At 44.3% G+C, this 23516-nt stretch overlaps 2 protein-coding genes across 6 annotated transcripts; both read right to left on the reverse strand.

The window, feature by feature from the left end:
* Positions 1-3262: 3262 nt before the first annotated feature.
* On the reverse strand, positions 3263-18656 carry BLMH (bleomycin hydrolase). Its single transcript, NM_205104.2, has 12 exons — positions 18594-18656; positions 18155-18352; positions 17509-17618; positions 16691-16832; positions 15665-15753; positions 14441-14533; positions 10830-10985; positions 10181-10339; positions 10026-10093; positions 9516-9633; positions 7555-7624; positions 3263-4276 (listed from the first exon to the last, which is right to left on the reverse strand). Exons 1-12 carry the CDS (start codon positions 18604-18606, stop codon positions 4125-4127), a joined length of 1368 nt encoding a protein of 455 aa, NP_990435.2. The 5' UTR covers positions 18607-18656; the 3' UTR covers positions 3263-4124.
* A 284-nt stretch (positions 18657-18940) lies between these two features.
* On the reverse strand, positions 18941-23218 carry TMIGD1 (transmembrane and immunoglobulin domain containing 1). Of its 5 annotated transcripts, none has more exons than XM_015295654.4 (7): positions 23181-23218; positions 22896-22995; positions 21660-21938; positions 20819-21094; positions 20011-20114; positions 19726-19754; positions 18941-19345 (listed from the first exon to the last, which is right to left on the reverse strand). In XM_015295654.4, exons 2-7 carry the CDS (start codon positions 22972-22974, stop codon positions 19342-19344), a joined length of 771 nt encoding a protein of 256 aa, XP_015151140.2. In that variant the 5' UTR covers positions 22975-22995; positions 23181-23218; the 3' UTR covers positions 18941-19341.
* Between the last annotated feature and the right edge of the window lie 298 nt (positions 23219-23516).

Below are 23516 nucleotides of genomic sequence, written 5' to 3' on the forward strand. Positions count from 1 at the left end.
TGGGATGAGGGCTATGTGCCTTTTCATACAGATTTCCATCTCACACTGCTCGAGATGCATGTTCCCGTTACCTCTTCTTCCCTCCTACAGGGAACACCACCCCTGTGCATGCCTTGGCTCTTTGCACTTTGCAAAACTGTATCTTCCCAAAGTCTCAGCGCCGTAACTTTGAGGTTTCTGCATCTCATTCTCCCTCTCAGAGTACATTCTTTGAGCAAGTTCTGAAACACCGCTGCATAGCATCCACCAGGCAGCTGCACTGCTTTCATCTGCTCTTAGCAGCGGCACCCAGTGTGAGTGTTCAACCACTGCTGTGGGGTACACGAAGCTGTAACGTGAAGGACAGCATGCTAAGAGTTAGAACCACCTTTCATGACTTATGCTGGCCATTCAGTTTCTTTTTTCTCCAGTTAATGTCTTTTGCAGCAGTGCCTGTTTGTTGTTCTTTAATTTCTTGCCAGAAGCCTGGAGCCTTTGGGGCATAATGCAAGTAACAGACCTCAGATTTCAGCTGACCCATCACCATTACGAAACGCACTTATCCCACATGCGACATTCTTTCAGGTGCTGCACTGAATTTCAGGGAATCTTTCGTACTTTACGAAATCCTGATGGTTTAGGGAAGGTACAGAAGATCGAGAGCATTAAATTGGACCTTACACAAGATAGAACTTCAAACTCATCCACAGCTCTCCACAGGTAAAGCAGCAGTAATTCCAGCCACCAGGAATGGGAATCGTCAGCAAAGTGACCTAACAACAGCAGTACCAGCTGCACCAAGAGATTAACGCCAGCTCTGCAAGCATTTCTCCGCTTCACCACCAATAAGAGGATAGGAACAATTCACAAATAACACAAAACAAATCCTAAAGTATTTATGTGTTGCTATCCTTTGCTCAGTTGGGAGCCAGATCACATTTAGAAGCTATTACATTTGGCTTTGGGATAAAAGAAATTCTGATTGTCGTTCCTCACTGATTTCTAAGTGAACATGCTGGGATGTCCACCTGGCAGCTGGGGAGTCTGGGGGGTGTCCTGTTGGCATCAGAACTGCACTGAGAGAATTCAGAAGGGGAAATCTGATGCCAAAAACCTACACACCAACACTGTATGAGGTCTCTCTCCCGGCCGCTGCCTTTTCTGAGCTAGCAGTATGTTATTTTCCTACTCCTGACTGAAACTACTATAGCTGACTTTCATAACATCTGTCAATATTTTCCAGGTGTCATAGGAACTGCCTTTGAATTGTCACTGCACAGTTTTATTGGCAGAAATGGGAGGAGGAAACTAGCTGCTAGCTGCTCGGTGCCTCCGAACTCCAAAGGTCTTCCTAGGAGCATGCAAAGGATATAAACCAACCAAACTGAACTGAAACAGAGGTGAAGAATTACTTCTTGTTTCTCACTCTAACGTAATCTTTTTGCCAGACAGCATAACAGAACATCTTAGCCTGCGTTGTGCCTTAAACTACAGTCATGATCAGCAGCCTTAGAGCCAATTAATTGTTCAGCTGCCCTTGGAGTTCTCAAGGCAGAAACACTGCTCTCATGCTGACATGCGTATTTCCCTTCTTACTCCCCCTTACAGAGACCTTATAAAACTGCCAGACAGAGATGCAGAACTGCTTCTGCCAGATTGGCTTCATTTCCTATTATGTGTTTTAGGCATGTGGATTTTCTGTGCTTATTTGAAGGAAAGGGGAAAAAAATTACTATTGTATAAGCTGTACTAGGAAATATCTGTGTAAGGACTCCAGAGATAAGCACACACTGGACAATACCTTTAAATACTAAAATTAACAGAAAAATTGGCTTGGAAACAGGTCTTAATTGTCAAGCTCTGTCACTGCCATCAGGCAACAGAAGTTCACCAGTTAAATTCGGGAGAACCGGTTAGCTCTCCTTGGTAGCGACAGCAGTAGGTAGGTGGTGTGAAGGGAACGGAAGGAGCAGCGTCATGTCACAATCAGATTTTGAAAGACCAAAATACTGACCTTTCCACAGGAAAAAAAAAAAGCCCCCAAACCAACATGCATTACTCATAAGGAAAACATTGCACATAACACAGCTTCCCAAGAGGTTTGGCTTTGTTTCAGAGCCACCAGGGTTAAGCATGGAGCACAGGGCTGTTTACTCACCGTGATGCCATTAACACAGCACAAGGCAGAGGCCATGCACTGCAGACCCATGAGGTACCTCGGATCAGCCTGCCCACCCCTTTGCCAGAAGGAAGGGTCCATTCCATCAGTGTCACTTCTGAAACGTTGGTCTGCAAACCCCTCACCAAGATCTCTTAACAACAGAGGGAGGCATCGCATCCTCAGGCAATCTATTCCAACTCTTCTTCATTAATTTGGAGGTCCTCTAGTTAAGGAAATTGATTGCAAAGGTATAGCTTTGTTATTGGATGACTTGCTAGTAGAAAAAGCAAGCTGAAAGCAGTGCTAGTTTGTACCCTTACAGGTCCCGACATGGTAAAAACTTTTGGCAGAAGCCCAGGATAACGTGAGCTGAATTCTGCTAGAAAGGACATCGAATGATAGCACCACAGTACTGCAGGTACACTGATCTCCTAAACAGCTTTATTACCTTCACAGGAATACCGGCCTTTTAAACAGCAGCATTCAAGGGGAGTAACAACCAACCCCACTGTTCCACACACAGCTGCTTCCCATCCAGCCAGCACTCTTGCACACTACCAGAATCAGATTGGGTGACCACTAGACAAGCCCTAACATGGATTTAGTTTAGCAGCAACATGCAGGCATGCTTTAGCTTGGTATTTTTAATATATATGTACATATACACACATTTGTATTGTTTAAGATGTATACACTTTTATAATAGTAGCTTTCTACCTGTGTAGTTCAAACAAAAGCAAAGTCAAACCAAGATGCAGAGTACCATAGCCATAACAAATATTTATCTACCAGCTCAGGAGCTGGCAGTGCGGCCCATCACCTCGCTTACCCTCTTATTTGCTTATGGCTAAGCCCAACACACAACAGGATAATTGTCAGGTTACATAAAGACAGTCCCCCATTTCATGCATTTCAATCAAAGGATTAGAACCGTGCTCATCACCAAACTATTTGAGTGCCCATAGCTCGAGGCTGTGCTTATTTGTTCAGTGAGAAAAGCAACTGTGTCTACTTCAGACAGCATAAAGCAGCATGTTTCCTGTCCTCACACCAGCCCACTTACATTTGTTTGTAATTTCTCCAATTCAGCAGAGCTCAAAAAAGAAACCAGAGCTGTACCAGTCACTTAAGAAACTGTTTATTCAAAAGCTTCATAGCACCATCTTGTTTTTGAAAACATCCAAATAAAATGCAGCAATTAATTTCCTTTCCTGTTCAGCATGACACTAACTCCATCTGTGAACATTTATGGTTGTTCTTGCTAATGGAACTGAAAAATAGCGCTCCTCTGCACACAGACATGATGGGCCTTGATACGGGTTATCCAATCCTAGCTCAGTAACTGAAGAATAAAAACAAGTGAAACTGGAAACCTCAGGTTATTTTCCTCCAGTGCTGCTGGAAGATAAGTTTTCTAAGGGTAAATAAGGTAAACCTTCTCTAAGGTACTGCAGTTTCAGCAATATGTACCCTTGAAAACTTCCTCCTTGAAGAGAATTAAAAATGAAAGTGTATAAAATACCTTGGGCATTCCTTTGTGGTGTAAGATAGACCACAAATGGTTAATTTATAAGCATCTTGATGTGTTTGTTCCAACACCAAGCTGTTAACACTGAAGAAAGGCCTTTTACCATCATCTTTTCTAGGGAAAACACTGGTCAAAACGGTTCTACTTTATTACTATGCTGATTGTTTCTTAATTTAAAATTGATAAAACCAAACCACTATTGACAGCACTTTTAATATATTTCACTGTGAGGTTTTTTTCCTTTTCCCTTTCTAGTTTTGCAGAGTAGCCCATCTGAGAGCTTTAATTCAGCCAAGTCAGTAGAGCGCTATTTCCCAAAGATCCTTAACTTACTTTTCAAGAACGTGGACCATGCTGAGTGCTTGGCCACATTATCATTTGGCTATGGCTTCCAACCACTGGGATTCTCTATTGCATCTAATCTGGTTGACCATTAAGAGGCAAATATTCTGTAGTTCACTTGGCTAAGGCCCCCATGGGGTCCCATGCTGGCAAAACAATGGGTTCTTGCTCCATCACTGCCAAGACATCTTCTGGCACATACTTCTTATCCACCACAACTTCATACACATACTCAGAGAACCAGTCGTCCGTCATGATCAGGTAACCTGGAGATAAAAACAGCTCGTTACAACAGAGAATCATCACCAACACAGTGAAGCAGTCACACAAGTTTCACTCACAAACAACCCCTTACGGACAGGTCACACTTCTGTATCTCTCAGGACAAAGTGAACAAAATTAATTAACATGTAGGCTGAGCAGATGTATTTCCTGTGCCCTGAAAGACTCACCAAGAAACCAACTAGGAAGAACAAGGCCCAGAAGAACTCGTTTTAATTCATCTGTTAAAATAAGCATTGGGAATGCCTGAGTAAATTGGGAATGCCTGACAAACCTACACTGAGAGTACAGTTATCTGGTTCTCTGTCTTTAGAAGTCTTCAAGATGTTGGTAAAAGGGAAATAGCCCAGAAGAATAACCAAATCATCTCTTGCTTAGGCCAAAATTTGCAGGTTTATTTGCAGTAAGAGAAGGAGGCTATCTGTCTTCCTCAAATACAAAGGCATCTAAAACAGTTTTGCTGAACCAAATCTCGATTTTCCTCCTTAACATAATTCTTATTTTGAGAATTTCAGTAAACAACCTTTGAAGTGAGGGGGAAAAAGTCAAATTTAGAATGCCACAGGCTTTAGCAGAAAGCTATCATTGGAAAAACTACTCAAAGTGAACTGAAAATAGAGTGGCAGTGAGAAAGAAAGCATTTAGAAGACAGATGAGAAGGCTTTCTGTAATAAAGTTTCTCACATCCTTACATACAGTATCATCACACAATCAAATGAAACAAGAAAATGTCCGAAGAATATGGACAATAAATGCATCTATCTACACCATCTTGTTTCTAAAGCAAGAGATCAGATAATTCCCATAAATTAAAAACCCTATCAACTGTAATCCGAGCTAGAAGCCATTTTGGAAACACTGCCAAAAGGAGCTGCTTTGATTATTCTCTCTTCAGGATATGAGTTCCTGGGACACACAAAAACCTCTCACTCCCAAGAGCCAACAAGTAATTGCACCCTGAGAGGATAATGAACTCTGTTCTGACATCCTTGCATCTCAAAGCTTGACAGTGCTGATTAGGATCGCAGTGTCTGAACAAGAAGGAAACGTCAAACAGAACTTCAGGACATGCAAATAAGTAAGGGCGCTCTCTGAGCAGGGCTGCGCTCAGTGTCATAATAAAAGCCATTATCAATTTCTTCATTCAAAGGAGAAGCGTACTTTGCAGGCAGCATCATCTCGCTGCAGCAGAACAGGACACTGACTATAGGAGGAAGCTCCGCTCCGTATGAAGTTGGTCCACATTTCTGTAACTTAATTTTACAAAGGAAAACACTGAAATGCAGCATTGTAGAAGCAACAAGCTGTTGGATAAGGGAGAGGTCAGCTGAGGATGGTCTGAGACTGCTTGCATAATCTTGCATTTGGGCACCTGAAAAAGAAAGCCCTTGCAAAGTTCCTGAAGAACTTTGTCCTCCCTGCAGTGGAGTTAAGGCACAAGATAACAGAGCCTGCCATAATGCACTCGTGACATTATAGATGCATACAAACAGATAAATCTGCAAAATGTCTCCCTGCGGAAGCACGCAGTCGGTACAAGAGATGAAGTCAAAAGGAAGATGACTTTTGGCTGGAGAGGTACCACAGGAAAGTGCTTCTCGTGCCAAAACAAACAAATGGACCCCTATCAAGTGGATGTGATAATGTGATTTAGTGTTTCCCTTTGAAGACCTCCTCCTTGCTTTGAGAGGAAGATATCCGATGGGATAAGCTGGGTTCAAAGTTTGGTAACACTGTACTATATCTCCAGAACAAAAGAGTAAGAATAATTAAAACTTGCCTGTCTCACTGTGCCAACAAAACACAGAAAGGAAATATTTTACTGGGAAGTGACTTTTTTTTTTTACCTCAAAAAAAAAAAAACACCCAGTGTTTGTCAGCAGCTCTGTTCATTCCTTGAGGAAAAACAGACTGGAATCCAAGAAACCCTTTTACAGCAGATAGGCATGTAATTACAAAGTATTTAGGAGAGGCACTGCTAGCCTGTTCCCAGGGCTTCCCTTTCTCCAGGACTAGCAGCACCACAACAATCCAGCTCTGCACACTCTGCAGATGCTGAGCATATAACTTCTTCCCAGATACCCAAAACACAAGTCAGAGTTGTTCCAGCCCTGTGCCATGCAAGGAAAGGGAAAGCAGGGATCTTCTTGCACCGCAGATTGTACTCACAGCAAAGCACAGGGGACCCTGTATGAAAAACACTCATTTCCTACAAAGTGTTTTTGTTTTCTGTTGTGTACTTAATGACAAAGTCTAGTCTCTGGTGTTTTGTCATAGGCTGTAATCTATCATCCTGTCCAATAGTGGAGCTGGGTCTTACTTGTATCCCCCACACCCAACTGGGCCTCAACCGGGCCGTGCCAAGCTTAACATCATTCTTGGCCTTTTTGTTTCTGATGTAGATTCTGGTTCTCTGTGCAGGACTTATCCAAGCACAATTTCCCAGTAACTTAGCAAGGCAGATAAGATAAAGTTCACTGGCAGACTGACTCAGTGACATAGCAAGAGAAGCAGGACACGAGGCTCCTACACCAGCTAGTACTGGATATTGAAGATGGAAAAAGCAGGGCAGGAAGAGGGGGAAGAAACCCTCTTGAATTTCCTCTTCTGCTGTTTCAGAACAAGCTCTGCTCCAGCCATTTAGGCTGAGCTGACTGACTGCAGAGCTCAGCAGAGCAAAGCAGGAAAGCTCTCACATTGTCAGGCCTGTTCACCCAGGGCCAGCTGAGATCAGAGCTACCCCCAGACACAGCAGAGAAGCACCACACCAGCCATGTCCATGCTGAGCAGGAGAGCAACTAGAAGCAATTTCCAAGCCACTGCTCAGCTGCGACACATTCTGCCCACAGTGCCAGGCCAAGATGGCTACAGCCCTAGAGAGCTTACCAATACTTTCCAAATGAACAGCAGGGCAGGCTGAAACAGCCATCAAAAGAAAGGCAAGTTGATGCAGAAACCTGGCGTCAATTGAACTGCAGGTGGACTTTTTTGGTTGCTGGTGCTTGTCATAGCAGGGAGGAACAGTACAAGGGTGCCATAAGGTCATGTTTTCAGCATGGCTTTAGAAATGCAATTAGTCAAGCTGCTACAAGCCGCTTTTTGCTATTAACTGGAATAATACCTGGCAACCTTCTTGTGGTCAAGGACTGCCCATACACTACTTAGAAACTATAACAAACTAGTCAGCCTTTCCCCTATTCACTTCTCTATGTCCAAACATAAGGTTGAGGCTTTGTGTTCCTGTGACTATAAATTGCTTTACCTTTATTACCACGATCTTCACCCCAGGAATTTTCCACTCGCCACTTTTCATAGCAGTCTTCTTGCCCGTCCTGCAACAAAACAAGGAGATGGTGACTCAGCAGCCAAGGGCTATGAGTTCACAGCAGCCAACCCTTCCACATCTAAATCCAGCAGCAGCAAACCAGAACTCCGCTACCAAAAGCCTACAGCCACCAGTGAGTTCCAGACCACGGCTTACTGCTAATGGCTGGAAAAAACTCTGAAATATTTGTATGTTTATTTACAAGTAGGAGGAAATGTAGTCCAGGACACAAGGTGTAGTAAATATTTTAAAGAGATGTTAAGTTACATTGAGCCAAATTCCAACTGGAAGAATCTAAGCAGCCTTCTCTATCACCATTTAGGCACTGGGGGCCTTCTGAAATACAGAATGCATCACTTACTTGAAGCAGGAATCAGAGAAGGCACAAGGACAATAAAGCACCTGCAGTTTGCTTTAGAACAGTATTATTAGGAGCAAACTCAAGCACATAGATCTAACTATTGGACAAAGTGGTACAGAAATGTTTATGTACATTAAGTTTGTTGTTGTTTTTAACCAAAAAGTATATTTAATCTGCATCAATTTTTAACCTTGTAAAATTGTAATGCTATTTTTTTTTTAAATCTTCAATCCAAGCCTTCTATTGAGTAGTAAATCCACAGCAGCATTATATTTTAACAACTATTTCTCAAAGCTCCTTTAGATTAAGCTCAGGTTTAATATTAGAAAACGTGTTCAAAGTAGAGATGAAGTAAAAGTAGATTATTCTTCAAACAAAGGACAGTAATGTCATTTAAATGATCATTTCATATTAGGTACCATCCACAGCGGTCTTGAACATATCTTTTTAAGGAAATGAGGTCATATTTTACACAGCTATACATTTAGGCATGTGAAAGTACAAACTTGGAAATACAGACCATAAACTATAACCTCCAATGGAAGTGCAGCAAGTAACTGGGCATGTACGAGCTTGAGCCACGAGCAGATAAATAGGTTTTGAACACTAAGAATGTATCATAGTGAAATATTTTTGAAGATGCATTCATGTACAGTAAGTGTTAGGAGCTCAGAATGAAGAAAGAACACAGTAGAAAAATCTGTACTGAATTGGAAAAAGCTGCTGAAAAATTCCTATGACTCAGCAGTCTGTCAGGTCCTCAAGACTGCAGAGCTCAAGCAGTTACATGCAAGCTGTTACTTCTCAAGCCAAGGTCATGTTGGACAGGAAGAGATCACTTCAAAGCAACTTTAATAACAACAACTTCTGGAAATAACGGAAAACATCAAAGCTACAGATAACTCTACAGTGTAAACATTCAATTTTTTCACTTCATGTGTTCTTTATCTGCTCCTGGCAGTATTTAGCTATAGATTCATCTTAACATGCTTATGTCATAGCAATATGCGTGGCACCATATTCCCCCTCTAATTATGAGTAGGCCAGAGAGCTCAAATGCCAATGAATGGCAGAAGGTTAAGACTGCTGAGAAGTGCCTCCTACTGGCTGCTCCAACATTTTACCCATGTAAAAGGTGCATCAGACTAACCCACGCAATGGGATAGGGTGGGAAATGCTTGCTGTCCTACTTGATTTCCTGCTCAGAAAGTACCTCAGAATCTGAATTTAAAACCAGCTAAGATGGTTGGTATCTAAGAAATTGAAGAAGACTTTTTCCCCTTCTCCAGTTGAAGTTTGTGAACAGAAGGAAAGAAATCTTTAACTCACTTAAAATTCTTATATTCTTAAGTATTTATAAATGTGAACACAAGGCAAATAAGGAAACAGACAACCTAGGCCTTGTGCACAGGGTGTTACCACGCACACAGTGCTCTAACAGAACAGCTTATACACTGAGTGAGCTCAGAGCACAAACAATCTGCTCAAATATTCAAATACACCTGTGCCAACATCAGTTTCAGGAGGCAGACTCTACCTTCTCCGAGACAGCTGTCAGGACCATGGCATGGGTCATCAAGGAGTCTCCAAAGATCAAACGCTCTGCCTTGTTCATGTTCTTGACAGAGACACCAAACACCAGCTCATGATTAAATCTATTAGAAAGCCACATACACTGTATTAAAAAGGATGCATAGAGGATTCCCACTAACAAAACACAGAGCCAGCAGACAGGCCGGCAAGTTCTTCTAATCACACTGTCAGAATAAATGCAAGAGACCAATGCCTTTAGCAGTTTTCCTCACCAGATACCAGGCAATTCAAGCAGGTAAAATATCCAAATCCTTTAAAGATGTGCTACAAACAATTGAGATTTTAGCTAAATGTAGGAAAAAGCACATTCCTGTTGCTTGAGTTACTTAAATACACTCCTTTTAGGTACGCTAAACCAAAAGTATGTACAAATCAGGTTTTTTAAGCAGACAAGGCATTGTTCATGTCCTAGCCAAGCATCCACAACCGCATTCTGTTTTGCTTTTCTACTTACATATTCAAGTCATTGATTCCCAGCTTGCTGTAGAAGTGCTTTGCAACATCACAGCCAAACCACACAGCCTACAAATAGAAGGAAGAGTCACATCTAGGCCACATTCCAGTGAGTTTTACACTGCAAGAGTTGCACAAAAAGAAAACCAAACAAACCTCTCCATCCTTAATAGACGTTGCAGCCAATTTTTTCAAGACCTCGATAGGCTGGTTGTTATAGAGAGTCTTCCTCCCTCCTGCCATGTTGCCCAGGTACTCCACTGTGTACAGCTGACAGTATGGGTTCTGAGGTCGAGGATCATTCACTAGACAAACCTGCCAAGAACCAAGATGTAATAAACTAAGATACAACTCAAATGTAATCTTTGGGAAGTGAACCCAGGCAGATTTCAGACAATTGCTTTTGTCCAAGCTAGCAGCCTGCCCCATCAGCTGGGCAGCAGCTTGGCTGAACTACCAGCTTACTTCTTTTTATTTTAGTTTTCCAAAGTTCACCTCTAGTTGTGTGGCACAGGAGCTGTAAATGTTACTCCTATAATGGCTGTCTTAGAGCTTTTTATGATTGATTCAATCACTTCATATTAATAAAATCACTGAAGTGCCACGTTCACAGCTAACTGAAGAGCACATCAACTACAAGAGGATGGGAAATAAACACTGGGCAGTCTGACTTGTGGGAACTGCACCTGTCCCATCCGGTGTCAATACAATTGCAGATGCTACACTCACAACAGGGGAAAACAAGTTGCAGGCAGCTTAGCCATGAAGAGGTCTTTGCAAACCACTGCCACTCTACATCGCCAACCTTGTCCTCCATGTTGAAGTAAGGCTTCACATGCTCATTGTAGAACTGCACCGGTGTCATAGGACCAAATTTGTGGTAGTTCTTCTCCTTATCCCGGAACTCCCAGCAGAAGGTCTCCGGGGGGTTGCCCAGGCAGGTACTCACTATTCTGAACACCTGCAGGGAGAGACATCTGTGAACATGCAGAAACATGCAGGTCTGCCTCTCCTACCGCAGCAATGCCATTGAGGGATTTCTCCATGTGAAAACCAACTGGAAAATGGAATCTTAGCCTTCACCTCAAAAGCACATCAATAAGTGGGCACATATCAATTATTCACATCCAGTTTTGTAGACTAGATGTTGCAACAGTTCAAGAATCTAAATCTACAGGGAACCAACAAATTGAACATAAGCTCCGTGTTATCTTAGGAATGCAGCAGACAAATCAGAAGCCAGCACACTGCCCAGTCTCATTCTAATATCAGTAAGTAATTCTGAAGCTTCTCTGTCAAGAAATCTTTGCAGTGCAGGAGAGGTCTGCTTCTAGAAAAGCTTCAACACTCTGCATTACCTGTTGTCAAGTGCAGAGAGAAACCAGATCTCCCCACACACACACACAAAGCAATTTATCCCAGTGTTTCCCATAACTAATCTCTTTTTCCTCTGGATCTTTTTCATCTGGATTTCAGCAACGGGCTTTTGTCTCTTTTCAAAACCCTAGAATAATTTTCTCATTCATTTTAATACATTTAACAATGTCTCCATTTAGGGTTAAGCTAACAGGTTATGCAACTTAACTGGAGATCCCCATCCCCTGGCCGCAGCTGGCAGCTTTCTATTGCCTTTCTTTTACCACAAGAAGGTGAAGATTTCAAGTTGCCAGCCTCCCTGTAAACCAAGCTGTGAAACAGTACTTTCTCACAGGGCTTGTAAGACGTGCTGACTTGTAGGCATCACAGATGGCTGCCTCTGGGTATATTTAGCAGGACTTACCACAGATAACATGGGGACATTCAATCATATTTAAACAGGCTTAAATGTTTTATTGCAGCCGAAACTAGTTCACTTCACCTCTGTTCATCCATATCTTCAGCACAAGTCTTTTCCTTGTAAAGAACCAACGGTGTTTAAAATTAGGGGCATCAAATCCCAGCTGCACTTTCTGCACTAGGATCCAATGGCTGTGGTTTGTGCCAGCTTCCCCGGGCTGTCTGTCTTCACATCCCACCCTCACCAGCTTTCACAGCACTGGAGACAAAGCCTTTCCCAGAGCTGACCACTTCTTCCTGGAGCCATATGACTGGGCTTTTTTTCCTTTTCATTTTAAGCTGCATTAAATGTACACTGACCACGTGCCTGTATACTGCAAGTTGTTTTTCATGTGAAACTATATGCAATCTCAGTTTTCAACAGGTTTTGTGCCTTTTTTAGTTCTGTGTTCTGAAGATGCACACAGAAAAAAACATCCAGAGAGAACCAGAGGGCTTCCTGTGTTTTAAGCACTGTGTTGAGGGCAAAGTGTGTGCAAATTTCAGGCTAAGCAGCATCCGCTATTTGGCTGTGTACAAGATGCAAATAAGGGTGTTCTTGCTCCAAGCACTTTAAGGAAAACAAGTGAATAGATTAATTACAGGTTGAAATAAGGGTGTGGGCTTATGTTTTTACTGGAGGAACTCATTTATTTCTCAATAAATATGTTAAGGAGCAAATGTGAATCCCTAAACAACTATAAATATTTATTTTTGCACACACTGCACAAAAGGTAGAGTTTGCTGTGGATACACCCACATTACCTCAGATAACCCCAAGTGGTAAAGATGAGGTCACAAAAGCAAATCAAGAGACATTCCTAAAAGGAGAGCAAAAAGCAAGAGAGCTCAAGCCAGAGGAAGGAAAGTGATGGAGACAGAAGTCTCAAATTAACATTGGCAGCCATGCCTGGGAATGACCTCCCTCACTTGTTTTTTCCACCACACCCTCTGCAAGCCAAGCTGCAGTATCTCACAGGCTTCCTCTACCAATGCCCACAGGAGACTTATTTATATTGAAAGGTGACTAGTATGACTCTGGCAACAAGGAGAACCGAGATAAGGCAAAGATGTATTGAACTGTGCTAAAAAAAACCCCTAACAAATAACAGAGTGAGCAAGGAAAGGACGCTGCTGATAACGAAGAGTCTACAGAGGCAAACTGCAAAGGAAGAGAAAGTCAATCACATGCACTGCGCTGATCTCAACTCCTGGCCTGCTGTGCTCCAGTTTGATAAGGAGAATGTTTATACAGTTCTGGAGTGAATATTTAATCCTACGTTCCAGTACAACTGCCCCATTCCAGCTCCTGCCTTCCAACAGAAGTGAGCTAAGATTTGATATGCAAATAAAGCTTCACAGAGCAAAAGACAAGTCCTGTTGTGCCACATACAAAAACACACAGCCACTTTTGTGCATGTAAACATGGAACCAGTTGTCTCATACTTCTCAAGTTAAGTGTTCTTAAAATACACACCGGTGCACTTGCACATTCCAGCTACAGCTTTACTGAAAGTAAATCCACTTGAGTTGTGAAATACTTCTGCTACTGCCAGAGGAAGTATTGTGTTAACTACAGATAAATAAACATAACCTTATTACAGAACAAATTATAATCAGTTAATGAGCCTCTGCCAGTTCCAGGATCCCTTATCAGAGGGCAGGAGGCCCTCAGCAAATGAAGAGACATCCTACAGAGAACCACACATCATTGCCCTGGAAGATGAACAGGGCAGCCCTGGGAAGCTCCATCAGCTGCTGTACAGTTCTTGAGACATCTAAGGACAGATATCGAAACTGCTGCAGTACGACTGAGAAACAAAGGAAGACTTCATTTTTTTTTTGATGCATGTATTTGGTCAAATACATCAACACTCTGAACACTTAAAATTCATTTTGGCTATTTAAAAATCAAGTAGAAGGACTGAAGAATAAGAAAAATGACACGTGCCACTGTCACACTCAGTGTGAGCAGATGTAGAGCCTGGGTGCTCGTGGGTGACACACAAACACCAGCACTACAGACTCAATTCACTTAAGTTAATTAACACAGCCAAAAGCAGAAGCTGTGGTCCCCCCCTCTGCTGCCCCCCAGCAGCAGATCACAGCTGGGTTCAGCCCTGCTTAGCTCACATCTCTTCCACAATGCTGAGAAGTGCCTGTTGTTGTTCTTTCCTGCTCTCTTGTGGGGGATTTCTGCAACAACACGTGTGCTGTAGGGTTCTCAACTCAGAACTGTCAGAATGCAATTTTCAACTTGTCTCTTTGCTACTATTTATAAAAGCCTGGTAGGGCACTGTTTTAATCACCATTAATATATTAAATGCGGGGTTTTTTGTGTGACATTTGATTTTTCACAGAAATGGATACATCTTCCTGAACTAAGTTCCAGTCTGCTATACATAAATAGTATTTGTCTGGAAATATAAAAAGTAGCAAGCAAATATAACAGAGATAAATGCCTTCAAGTGTTCTGCCATATAAAACACCCATAGTTGGGCAAATAGAGGTGCTTGTTTTGTTTTATCCTGATATCTACAGATCAATTGGAGCAAGAAAACTCCTTCCACTCTGGTTTCCCATTCATCACACTGTGTTTACCTCTTCTATCATAGTGTCCATCGCAGCACAAAGCTCTTCCTTATTTGTTCCAGTTCCCACCATGTTTCTCAGCCGCAAACAGTACTCTCTCATCTGTTTAAGGAGAAGGTCATTTTATTTTAAGGTTACGAAAGGTGATGCCAAATCAGCCTCCAGGGCTTCCCATCCAGTTGTTGCAGGCACCCATTTTACCCTTCATAACATTTTCAGAATTAAAAAATCCACTTCAGAAGGTCTTGTGAGGTATTGATTGGGTCTTTTCCAATCTTGGTGATTCTATGATGCTTCAAAATAAAGATAATCATTTACATATAAGAGAGCAGCACAGAAAAGAAAACTACAAGCACCTGCAATTCAATGACTTTTCCAACTATTTTCAAGCTTACAGCCATCAGCTTTTCATAAGGCTTGGTTCCCCTTGGTTCTGTAACATAACTAGTGCTGCAACATTCAAAGTCATTGCCACCTCTGACTCACAGAGCAGACTGCCTCCGTACTGTAAAATTAATTCTGCAATTCTAATGCATAATTGATCTCTTGGCTGATAAAAATAATGGAGCACTTCCCCACTGCATACAGACTTGCAGTGAGAAGAGCACATGCCTCCATTACTGTCATCATCCATAAGGCTGAGAAGCAGTGACGGGGCTCCCTCAAGACCAGCTGGTTTGCAGTGTTCAAAACAAGAACAACGTTAGCACCACCATTATGTCTAGGCTCGCTGCAGCAGATTTTGCATTTTTTATGTATTTCAAAAGGCATTTTTCTCTTAGCATATTCCACAGGAACTGGAATAATCAAAGCCCAGCATGAAAATGCAGTTGAAGCTTTTTCATCTAGAATCACAGAATTACCTAGCCACCTACACTACCATCATCCTAGATGAATTCAGTTCTGTAGTTTAGGATTCAAGCTACAACCACAAGTCAAGCATCAGCTTTTCAGAAATTTGAGAATTAGGAACAATTGCTACTAAAATGATGTGATGTTTTCAAGCTACCGAAGCCTGACAATGGCCATCTTCCATAAACACATTTCCCTGCTTCATATTTCAAGATTAACTGCATTGCTTTGCTATGAGCTCAGGCTGCCTTTTGAATAAAACGTTCAGTTTCTGAGATGCACTAAATACTTCGGCCAATAAAAAGAAAAGAAAGAGTATCCGAAGCAGAGTCATTCACACCCAATCCCCTTCTTTAACTGTAACATGAAAACCACTTTTACCTTATGATTCAAGATCTCATTCATCCTTCTAGTAGCCTCTGTGGTATGAGATTCAGGAAAGTACTTCTTGGGAACAACACCATACTTTTCTAAAAGGAATTAAGTTGAGGGTTAACAATCATTGCTGGGATGGGACCACTGAGTGGCTCAATTCATTCCATCTGACACTAAGCTCTTCCGGCCTACTTAGTGCTTCTTAAGAAGTTCTTTCTCACTAGAGAAAAGTTTACATGAAAATTAAGTTCCTGAAAAATCTTCCAGAAAAACTGAACTCATGAATCATTCCATGTAGTTGATCTAAGTTTAACTAACTGATTTCCCAGTCTCCTTTTTCCCTCAACATTGATAAAGCATCAGCAATAACCACTTCCTACATCACAGTACCAAAGATCACACTACTCAAGGTTCTGGATATAACAGCAGCAGCCAGTAGTTCTCTCTGCCTTGTTTATGTGTTTGTAACAGTGAAAAAAGTAACCCCAGGCTTCAAAGAAACATTTCTTTTGTGATTCTAAACTTACTTTAATGGCTTGTTATTTTACATACATTTAGTTGCATCATCATACAAATGAAAGCAAATGCTAATCTAATTCAGACACCAGATCTACTTCATCAGTGCTAAGGATGATGTGCCCTAAATTGCATCTTCATAAGACCAGCATTGCCACATTCCATTTAATTTTCCTCTCACCAATCTTTACATCACCTTTCTTCAGGCTGCAACTCAGAGCAGCTTTGCTTCTGCCTTGAAGACACACCCTGGTCTAACAAAGTCTCTTCTTTACCCCGTGCACTGGAACTGAATACGTGGATACAAACAAAGGCAGCAACATCAAGTTGGGACAGAAGTAAAAGGGGACTGTAGGTTTCTGTAGTGCCAGCTACTACGTGACCTTGAAAATCCTACACTGTAATATCAAGTATAGTATCAAACATTGCAGAATTGATCCAAAATTGGTTTCTTTCACTCATCTTTTAAATCAGTGTACAACTTAGGGAAGCTCTCCCAGCAACCAATTCCCTTACCTACAATGTTAACCAACATATCCCACTGGCCTCCATCGTTTGTGGGGTTAGTGAGCAGGAATTGCACCAGCCTTCCATCTATGGGCTCCTTTTTCTGAGCTGTTTCCACAAAGGCATTTAGAAAGTAGTAACAACGTTCAACCTATAACGGACAGACAGGACAAATCTCAGTGTGATATATGCATGAACTCATTCCCGTGTATTCAGTTCTTTGGAAGTCCTAACAAGATTAAAAGGAAATCCTAACTATATGAAACTGTCTGCTCACCCACTAACACGCTTATTTACCCTGTACTATTCCAGGGCTTAACCTAAAGCTTATTTCTGGTACAGACCATGTATTAACAAGTGAGTTATTACAGAGCTCAAGGGCGGGAGAAACAGGAAATGTGAAACACAAGTTACATAATGAAGCCCGGCACAAACAAGTAATTGGTTTTTCAGTTTCCCTTCAGGAAAAACGCAAACAGCTCCCAGATCAGTAGGTTGCAAGCACTACTGAAAGAGAGCTCCACAGAAAATTACAGTTAGGCTTCCCGCTGGGCCTACCACAAATAACTTTTGAAATATTCAGAACACTTGAAAGACTTTTACTACTCCAAAACATTAACATCTTGATGACTTCCTTCTCAAGCTGAAAGTCTCACTTCACCCAATCTTAATTTCAAATGTATATTTAAAAATTTCTGGTGGTTCTTTTCACGCACATTTCCCATCTGGATTGTTCAGAGAGCCCAGCTTAAGAGAAATTCTGTCCCATTACTAAGACTCAATTGCATAAGCATTCCTAGTACAGTCTGTGGCCTGTAGTACTGTACCTTGTCCCAGAAAAAGAGATACGACTGGCTGAATTCAAACTCTTCAATGTTGTACTTCTTCATGAAGGGAAGACGCATTGCATTGAGGCAAGAAAAGATCCAACACCTCCCTGAGGTCAAAGAAACAAGAATTAAACTGCAGTGTTTGTATGCAGAGCTATGCAATAGCTTTGAACATCATGAATTTTGTGTTCCATCTCAAGCATTTGGATCGGTGTCCTGGCCAGCACTGTAGGTTACTGAATAACCAGTGAGTTCAGAAGTCCTGGATGGACTTGATGATCTTAGTGGTCTCTTCCAACCTTAATGACTCTATGCTTCTATGAACCACGCATGCAGGTCTCTCAGCTACTTCCATCTCACTCTTTGCAGAAGTGAAGCAGGCCAGAAGGCAGATATTACCCCTGAAGGATGCTGCAGGGACTCCATGTCAGACCTCCAATGGAACTTTGAGCAGCTGTTCTCAGAACTCAGTGCCACCAGAAGCCCTCCTGGAGTACAGCAGTGAGCTCAGCCCACCAGGTACAACCCCAAACAAAGCTCCTCTTGCTCTGAGACCCCCCCCAGAAGGGCTCCAGCAGAGATTCCTACACCCGCAGGGAGGTAACCGCCCACCCCCAGGCACCCCCAAAGCCCCCCCACTTACCAGAGTTCTTCTGGTTGGTGACGGGCTTGCCCTCGGCCGGCACGGCGTGCTGGAAGACCTGTATGGTGTCCTGCACCACCTGCCGCTGCAGACACACCTCCAGCGGGTCGCTGCAGGTCGCCACGTTCTGGGCCAGCAGGAACTGCGGCTCAGCCCGCAGCCGCCGGGTGAAGGCCGCGGCCTTTTCCGTGCTGAGCCCTGCGGCGAGGGAAAGGAGGGGGGGTGGGGGGGGGTAAGGGGGAAGGCAGCATAAGCGCCCGGGGACCCCGCACCGGGATACGTGGGGACCCTGAGCCCATAACCCCCCTCAGGGGCTTTTATCATGGAGACCAACCCCCCCACTCCACCCCAGAAAATAACAAGCGCCCCCCAAGCCCACCCCCAGGGTAAGCCCACCCCCCATGGACAAGGCCCCCCCACGCGTGTGCCCGCCCCTCACCGTGGGCATTCATAGTGCCGGAAAGCGAAGCGCCACACAACAGCCGAGCCCCTGCAACGGGTCGCGCGCGCCCCGCCGGAAGCGGCTCTTATAGCCCCGGCACCGGAAGCCGGAAGTGGGGCCCGAGCCGCTCGGCGCTGAGGGTGGCGGTGGGAGGGGGACGGCGGGCGGAGAGGGACAAAGCGCGTCAGATTGCGCGAGTCGACCCCGCGGGGGCGCGCGAGGCTCCGCCCCCTTTCCGCGCCGCGCCCTTTTCTCCAGAACGTTCCATGCCGACGGGTTGGCGCCCACAGCGCCCTTCTGCCCCGTGCCGAGAGCACGCTAAGAGTCTACACCACAGACTTGAGTTAACGTACAGCACAGTTCGTTTATTGGCGGTAAGGTGCAATGCTGAGGTGTGATGAGGTGCTGAGAGGATCCCGAGGGACGGTTGGTGAGGGGCAGGCCGGCTGGGTGCCCTCCCCTCCCCAACACCGCCACAGCGCCATTCCCCTCACGACGCCCTGAGCTCAGGGCTGCCTCTGTGGGAGAGGCACAGGGGATGAGGTGGGGTCTCTCAGCCTCCTGCCCCGTGGCAGCGTTCTGAGCAGTGAGTTACAATCAGCAGCTGTGAAACGATGCTTGTGTGTTCAGAAAGACTTCCTAAGCTTGTGTCCAGAGCTGTGTTTCGGTGCCTAATATCATCTCGTGCAGGTGTGCCACCACTTGAAATGGTGCTTTCTGGGTATGCACAGTTTCTGTGCCGTCTTTACCTGCAGCAAAAGGGGAAAAAATGAACATTCACTTTCTATGGAAAAAAAAGCCAATGGCTGAATTGGATTCACTGGGGCTGCATTCAGCTCCTGCAAGCTCTTAGCAGCTGGGGATGTGCGGTTAGTTTTTCCCCCTCCACAGAGTGTTCTCCTTTGGCATTCCATGGTTGTGTCCCTGAACTGCATCCCTGTGCCTTGTGTTTGTGTCCCCACGTTCCAGCCCTGCAGGTGTGAGGCAGGGTGGGTGACGGCAGCCATCCAGAGCTGCAGCACAGCAGGTCAGGGTGTGGGTGTTCTCATGTTCTGCCAGAGCTTACAGAAGGGGTTTCGTTCAGGTGCTTGTTCTGGGAAGCTGTGTGATTGTGCAGTCAGGTACTTACAGGGCTGTTTGACTTGGTTTTTTGAAGCACTGAAAAGAAAGAGAATCCTGTTACCTTTTGTATTTTCTGCCCATAGAGGTGTTATTACTGAGGTCTTGCATGCATGTAATTCACTCCCCTTAAAATTCCTGATATTTGATTTATCTGCTAGTAATTCTCAAGGAGGCGATAGTACACAATGGCTCTCTAACACTAGAAAACACTACAAAGCAGCATAGAAAAGGTGGAAAACAAAAGGACACTGAAGCATTATGTTTTTTTCTAAGAAACTGGATCTTTCCATACCTTAAATATTTTTTCTTTCTGAGCCACAATTCCAAAAAGCCCGGTGAGTACAACCACCACAACAGCAGCAATAACAGCCTCCGTGGGGAAGACAGGTTTTTTATCTGTGAAGAGGGAGAGGAGGCTGACTGCCTGATAGATTGGTGCAGTCACATAGTAAAGTCATTTCACAGAGCTGGAAAGAGGCGTTTCTGTTTTGGTGAGTGGAAGGAGGGATTGAAACGCTGGGTCCTGAAGCAGATCCCCAGGGTACTGTGGCAGTGTGGGTGTCCAGCTGTGCCACCCATAGCCCTACTTTCAGAACACCCATAGGAGTGCTGGGCAGTGGGTGCCTGAGTCTGATGGCTCACTGAGACATGGGCACCCAGCTCAGCTCCCTGTAGCCCATGTCGTTTCTGGAGGACAGCTCAGCACCCTTGCCTTCAGCAGCTTTTTTAGCATGACAGAACAATGTGGTTAGAATAAGAAGCTTCAAGTGAGACCTAAGGTGCTTTAAAGCACACTTGGATGTGCACTGTCATCATGGGAAGTGAGAAAGTGGGATGAGTCCACTTCAGGTCACGCTTGCCAAATGCTTCTGAATAACAGGTAAAGCAGGAAGGGCCTTCTCTGGTGCTGTGCAGGCAAGCACAGGGGCACAGAGAGCTCCTTGCTGCTCTCAGAAGTTCATGTGGGGAATTTATGACTTTCCATTTGGACTTCTTTATACTTTTCCGTGATGTTAACCCACTTACAATGGGTTGCTGTCATTGTAAAAGCAAATGCAGAGCTGGCTGTACAACTTAATGTTTAGCAGTAGCTTTGTTACCTTCAACTATCAGGTGGAAATCCTTACTGCTGTCTCCACAAGAAGATTTCACCTCACAGGTGTAGGTCCCGTTGTCAGACTTCTGTACTTTCCTGATAGAGAGCTGGAAGGTCTCACTGTTCTGGTATACCTGGTAGTGGTCGTGTAGGGTCAGGATGGTGTTGTTCTTGTACCATGTTGTTTGGCCTTGAGGGTTGGACTTGGCATTGCAGGTCAGAGTGACATCTTTGCCTTCTTCAATATAGATGGATTCGTCTTCGCCCGCAGAGGGAGGAACTGTTCAGAATAAAAGCAGTTAAAGAGGTCATTCATGGTGGTGCTCACCATGTAAGTAAGTAGGTTCCCTTTTCACATCAATTGCGCACCTCATTCAAATGGTGCAACGCCATTTGTAGGGAACCTGCTTTAGTAGGGGAGTTAGACTTCAGTGATCCCCTGAGGTTCCTTCCAGCTCCTACAGTTCTGTGTTGTGTGATCTGAGAACACATGCTGTCCTGTGCCCCATCCTGATCACCAGGGATCAGCAGGGCAGTCATGACAGTTATTCCTGTGACTTTCCTGCCCTAACTTGCATCCTTGAGAAAGAGTCTAGGTGGAGGCAGGGACGTAGCCAGAAAATCTTACTTACAGGGCCCACCCACTGCCTGTAAAAGAGGCATTAGAGCAGGCTATAAGAACCACTGTAGAAAGGGAGTGACTTATCACGTGAGCTATCTCCTCCTCAGCACATTTTTTCCCGGTGAACACAGTGCACAGGGGTGCAAAAACATCCTGATCTCAGCTGAGGACACGGGGTAGGACAGAGCCCACCCAGCCATCCCTCACTGATAGCAGCACTCACAGCGGACATCCAGGACCACCGAGACCTGCACAGACTGGTCCCGTAGCAGCCTGCACGTGAAGGCAACGCCGTTGTCAGACTCAGAGACTGGAGAGATGCAGATGTTGCTGATGTTCACTTTATTCTCATCTTTCAGATCCACACGGCCATCTCCTCTGTACCAGAGCAGCTCCTCGGCTTGGCTGCTGTTCTGTGCAAGGCAGGACAGGGAGGCGAGGGACCCGGACGATATGGTCAGGGTGAAATCATCATTGTGGTTATTTACAGACAGTTCCACACCTGCAAAAGGAGAACAAGGGCATTTAGGCATCCTGACCTGCACCTTTCCCACAAATGCCTGTGGTTTCTCTAGGTCTCGACCTTGGAGGAAACAAGAGTGTTAGGCTTCAATATAACACTTCTCTTACAGGTGGGACTTTAGTTTCTAAGATAGAACACATCTTCATCACAAACTTCCCTTTGTGGTTACTTAAAATCAAAGTGAAAGTTTTGCAGCTGACTGCCTGAACTCCCAAGCCTGACCTATGATAGCAAAGCATCTGAAAACCCTGTTGTGGCAGTGATAATGTAACACACAGTGAGAGAACGCCCTGCCAGCAGTGCCCACCCCCCCACTGCAAGTCCCTATCGCAGTGTATCTGTGCCAAGAGTTTCTGTGCCCACAGTTTGGTGTTCTGTTTTTTTGGCTGGAGCTGAACGTGGCTGATAGCATTAAGTTGTTCATCAGCTCCTTTGCTGCAGCCAGGAGGTTGGTGAGTCACAGTTAGTCTAATGTACAAGCCTTGGGACGTATTAAATGGGAAAACAATATGGAAAATACATTTTTCTGTCAAGATGGAACTCTCTAATTTAGCCGATGTCATGAATGAACGAGCTGAAAAATACCAATCAGAATAGAAGGTGCTGTGGTCCTGTGAGTACAGCAGCCCAAAGGGCCCCGTCTCTCCCTTGGTATTCCCAGGCCAAGTGCAGTTCTCACTTCATGGAGCAGATGTGAACACGGTGGCCTCGTCGTTCCTGTGCAGCTGAAATGCTGAAGCTTTCCCCATTCCCTGCTCGGCTGCTCTCAGAATCAGAGGCCAGTTTTTAGACAGTCCTCTGGGAGTCATCTCCAGAGCATACGAAAACAGAGTGCTGCCATCACTTATCACCCCAGGCAGAACCCAACCCCAGCCAGTTTTGCCTGTCAGTACGATGGAGTTTGGACAAACGATGCTGCATTTTTCCATTGCTTACCTGTGGCTACATGTGCCAAAAAGCAAAGCACGAGGACGTGCGCTCGGCAGGAGGCTGTGAGTCTGCTTCTCTGTGCCATCAGGGGGAGCCCGGCTGGTGCCTGCCAAAGAGAGGCAGGGTCGCTGCGCTGGCTGCAGCTGTTGGGAGCACTCGGTGTCACTGGGTTGGGGTCACCAGGACATAAACTGAGCCAATGTCTTGCTTTTCTCAAGGGGATTTTTTTTTGTCTTCAATTTCTGCTGCTTGAGGTCATTGTCTCTCACTCTCCTTCCATCCCTGACTTACCTTGGGAAGAGTCTCAGAGAGATGGCTTCTGAAAAGAAATGTGCAGCGCTTCCCCTCCTTATTTATAAGCTCTGAATTTTAATGTTTTATGGTAGCTCCGTAAGAAGTGAGTCCATAAAATGGGTTCAAGGCCACATTTAATTCCTACATTTCTAAGCTCCCAGAACACTGAAGGAAAGTACTTGTTGGGCTCTGCTGGCTGTTTTATGAGTCTTGACAAGACAATGAATAACTAAGGAGAAAGTTCCTGCATCAGCCATAAAGACCTCCTGCCAAAAATAACACTTCTTCCCTTTCAGCTTTCTGACTGTTCTCAACACTGTTTCAAGCCGAAGG

This window comes from Gallus gallus, chromosome 19, assembly GCF_016699485.2.
Source record: "Gallus gallus isolate bGalGal1 chromosome 19, bGalGal1.mat.broiler.GRCg7b, whole genome shotgun sequence".
Classification (NCBI taxonomy): domain Eukaryota; kingdom Metazoa; phylum Chordata; class Aves; order Galliformes; family Phasianidae; genus Gallus; species Gallus gallus.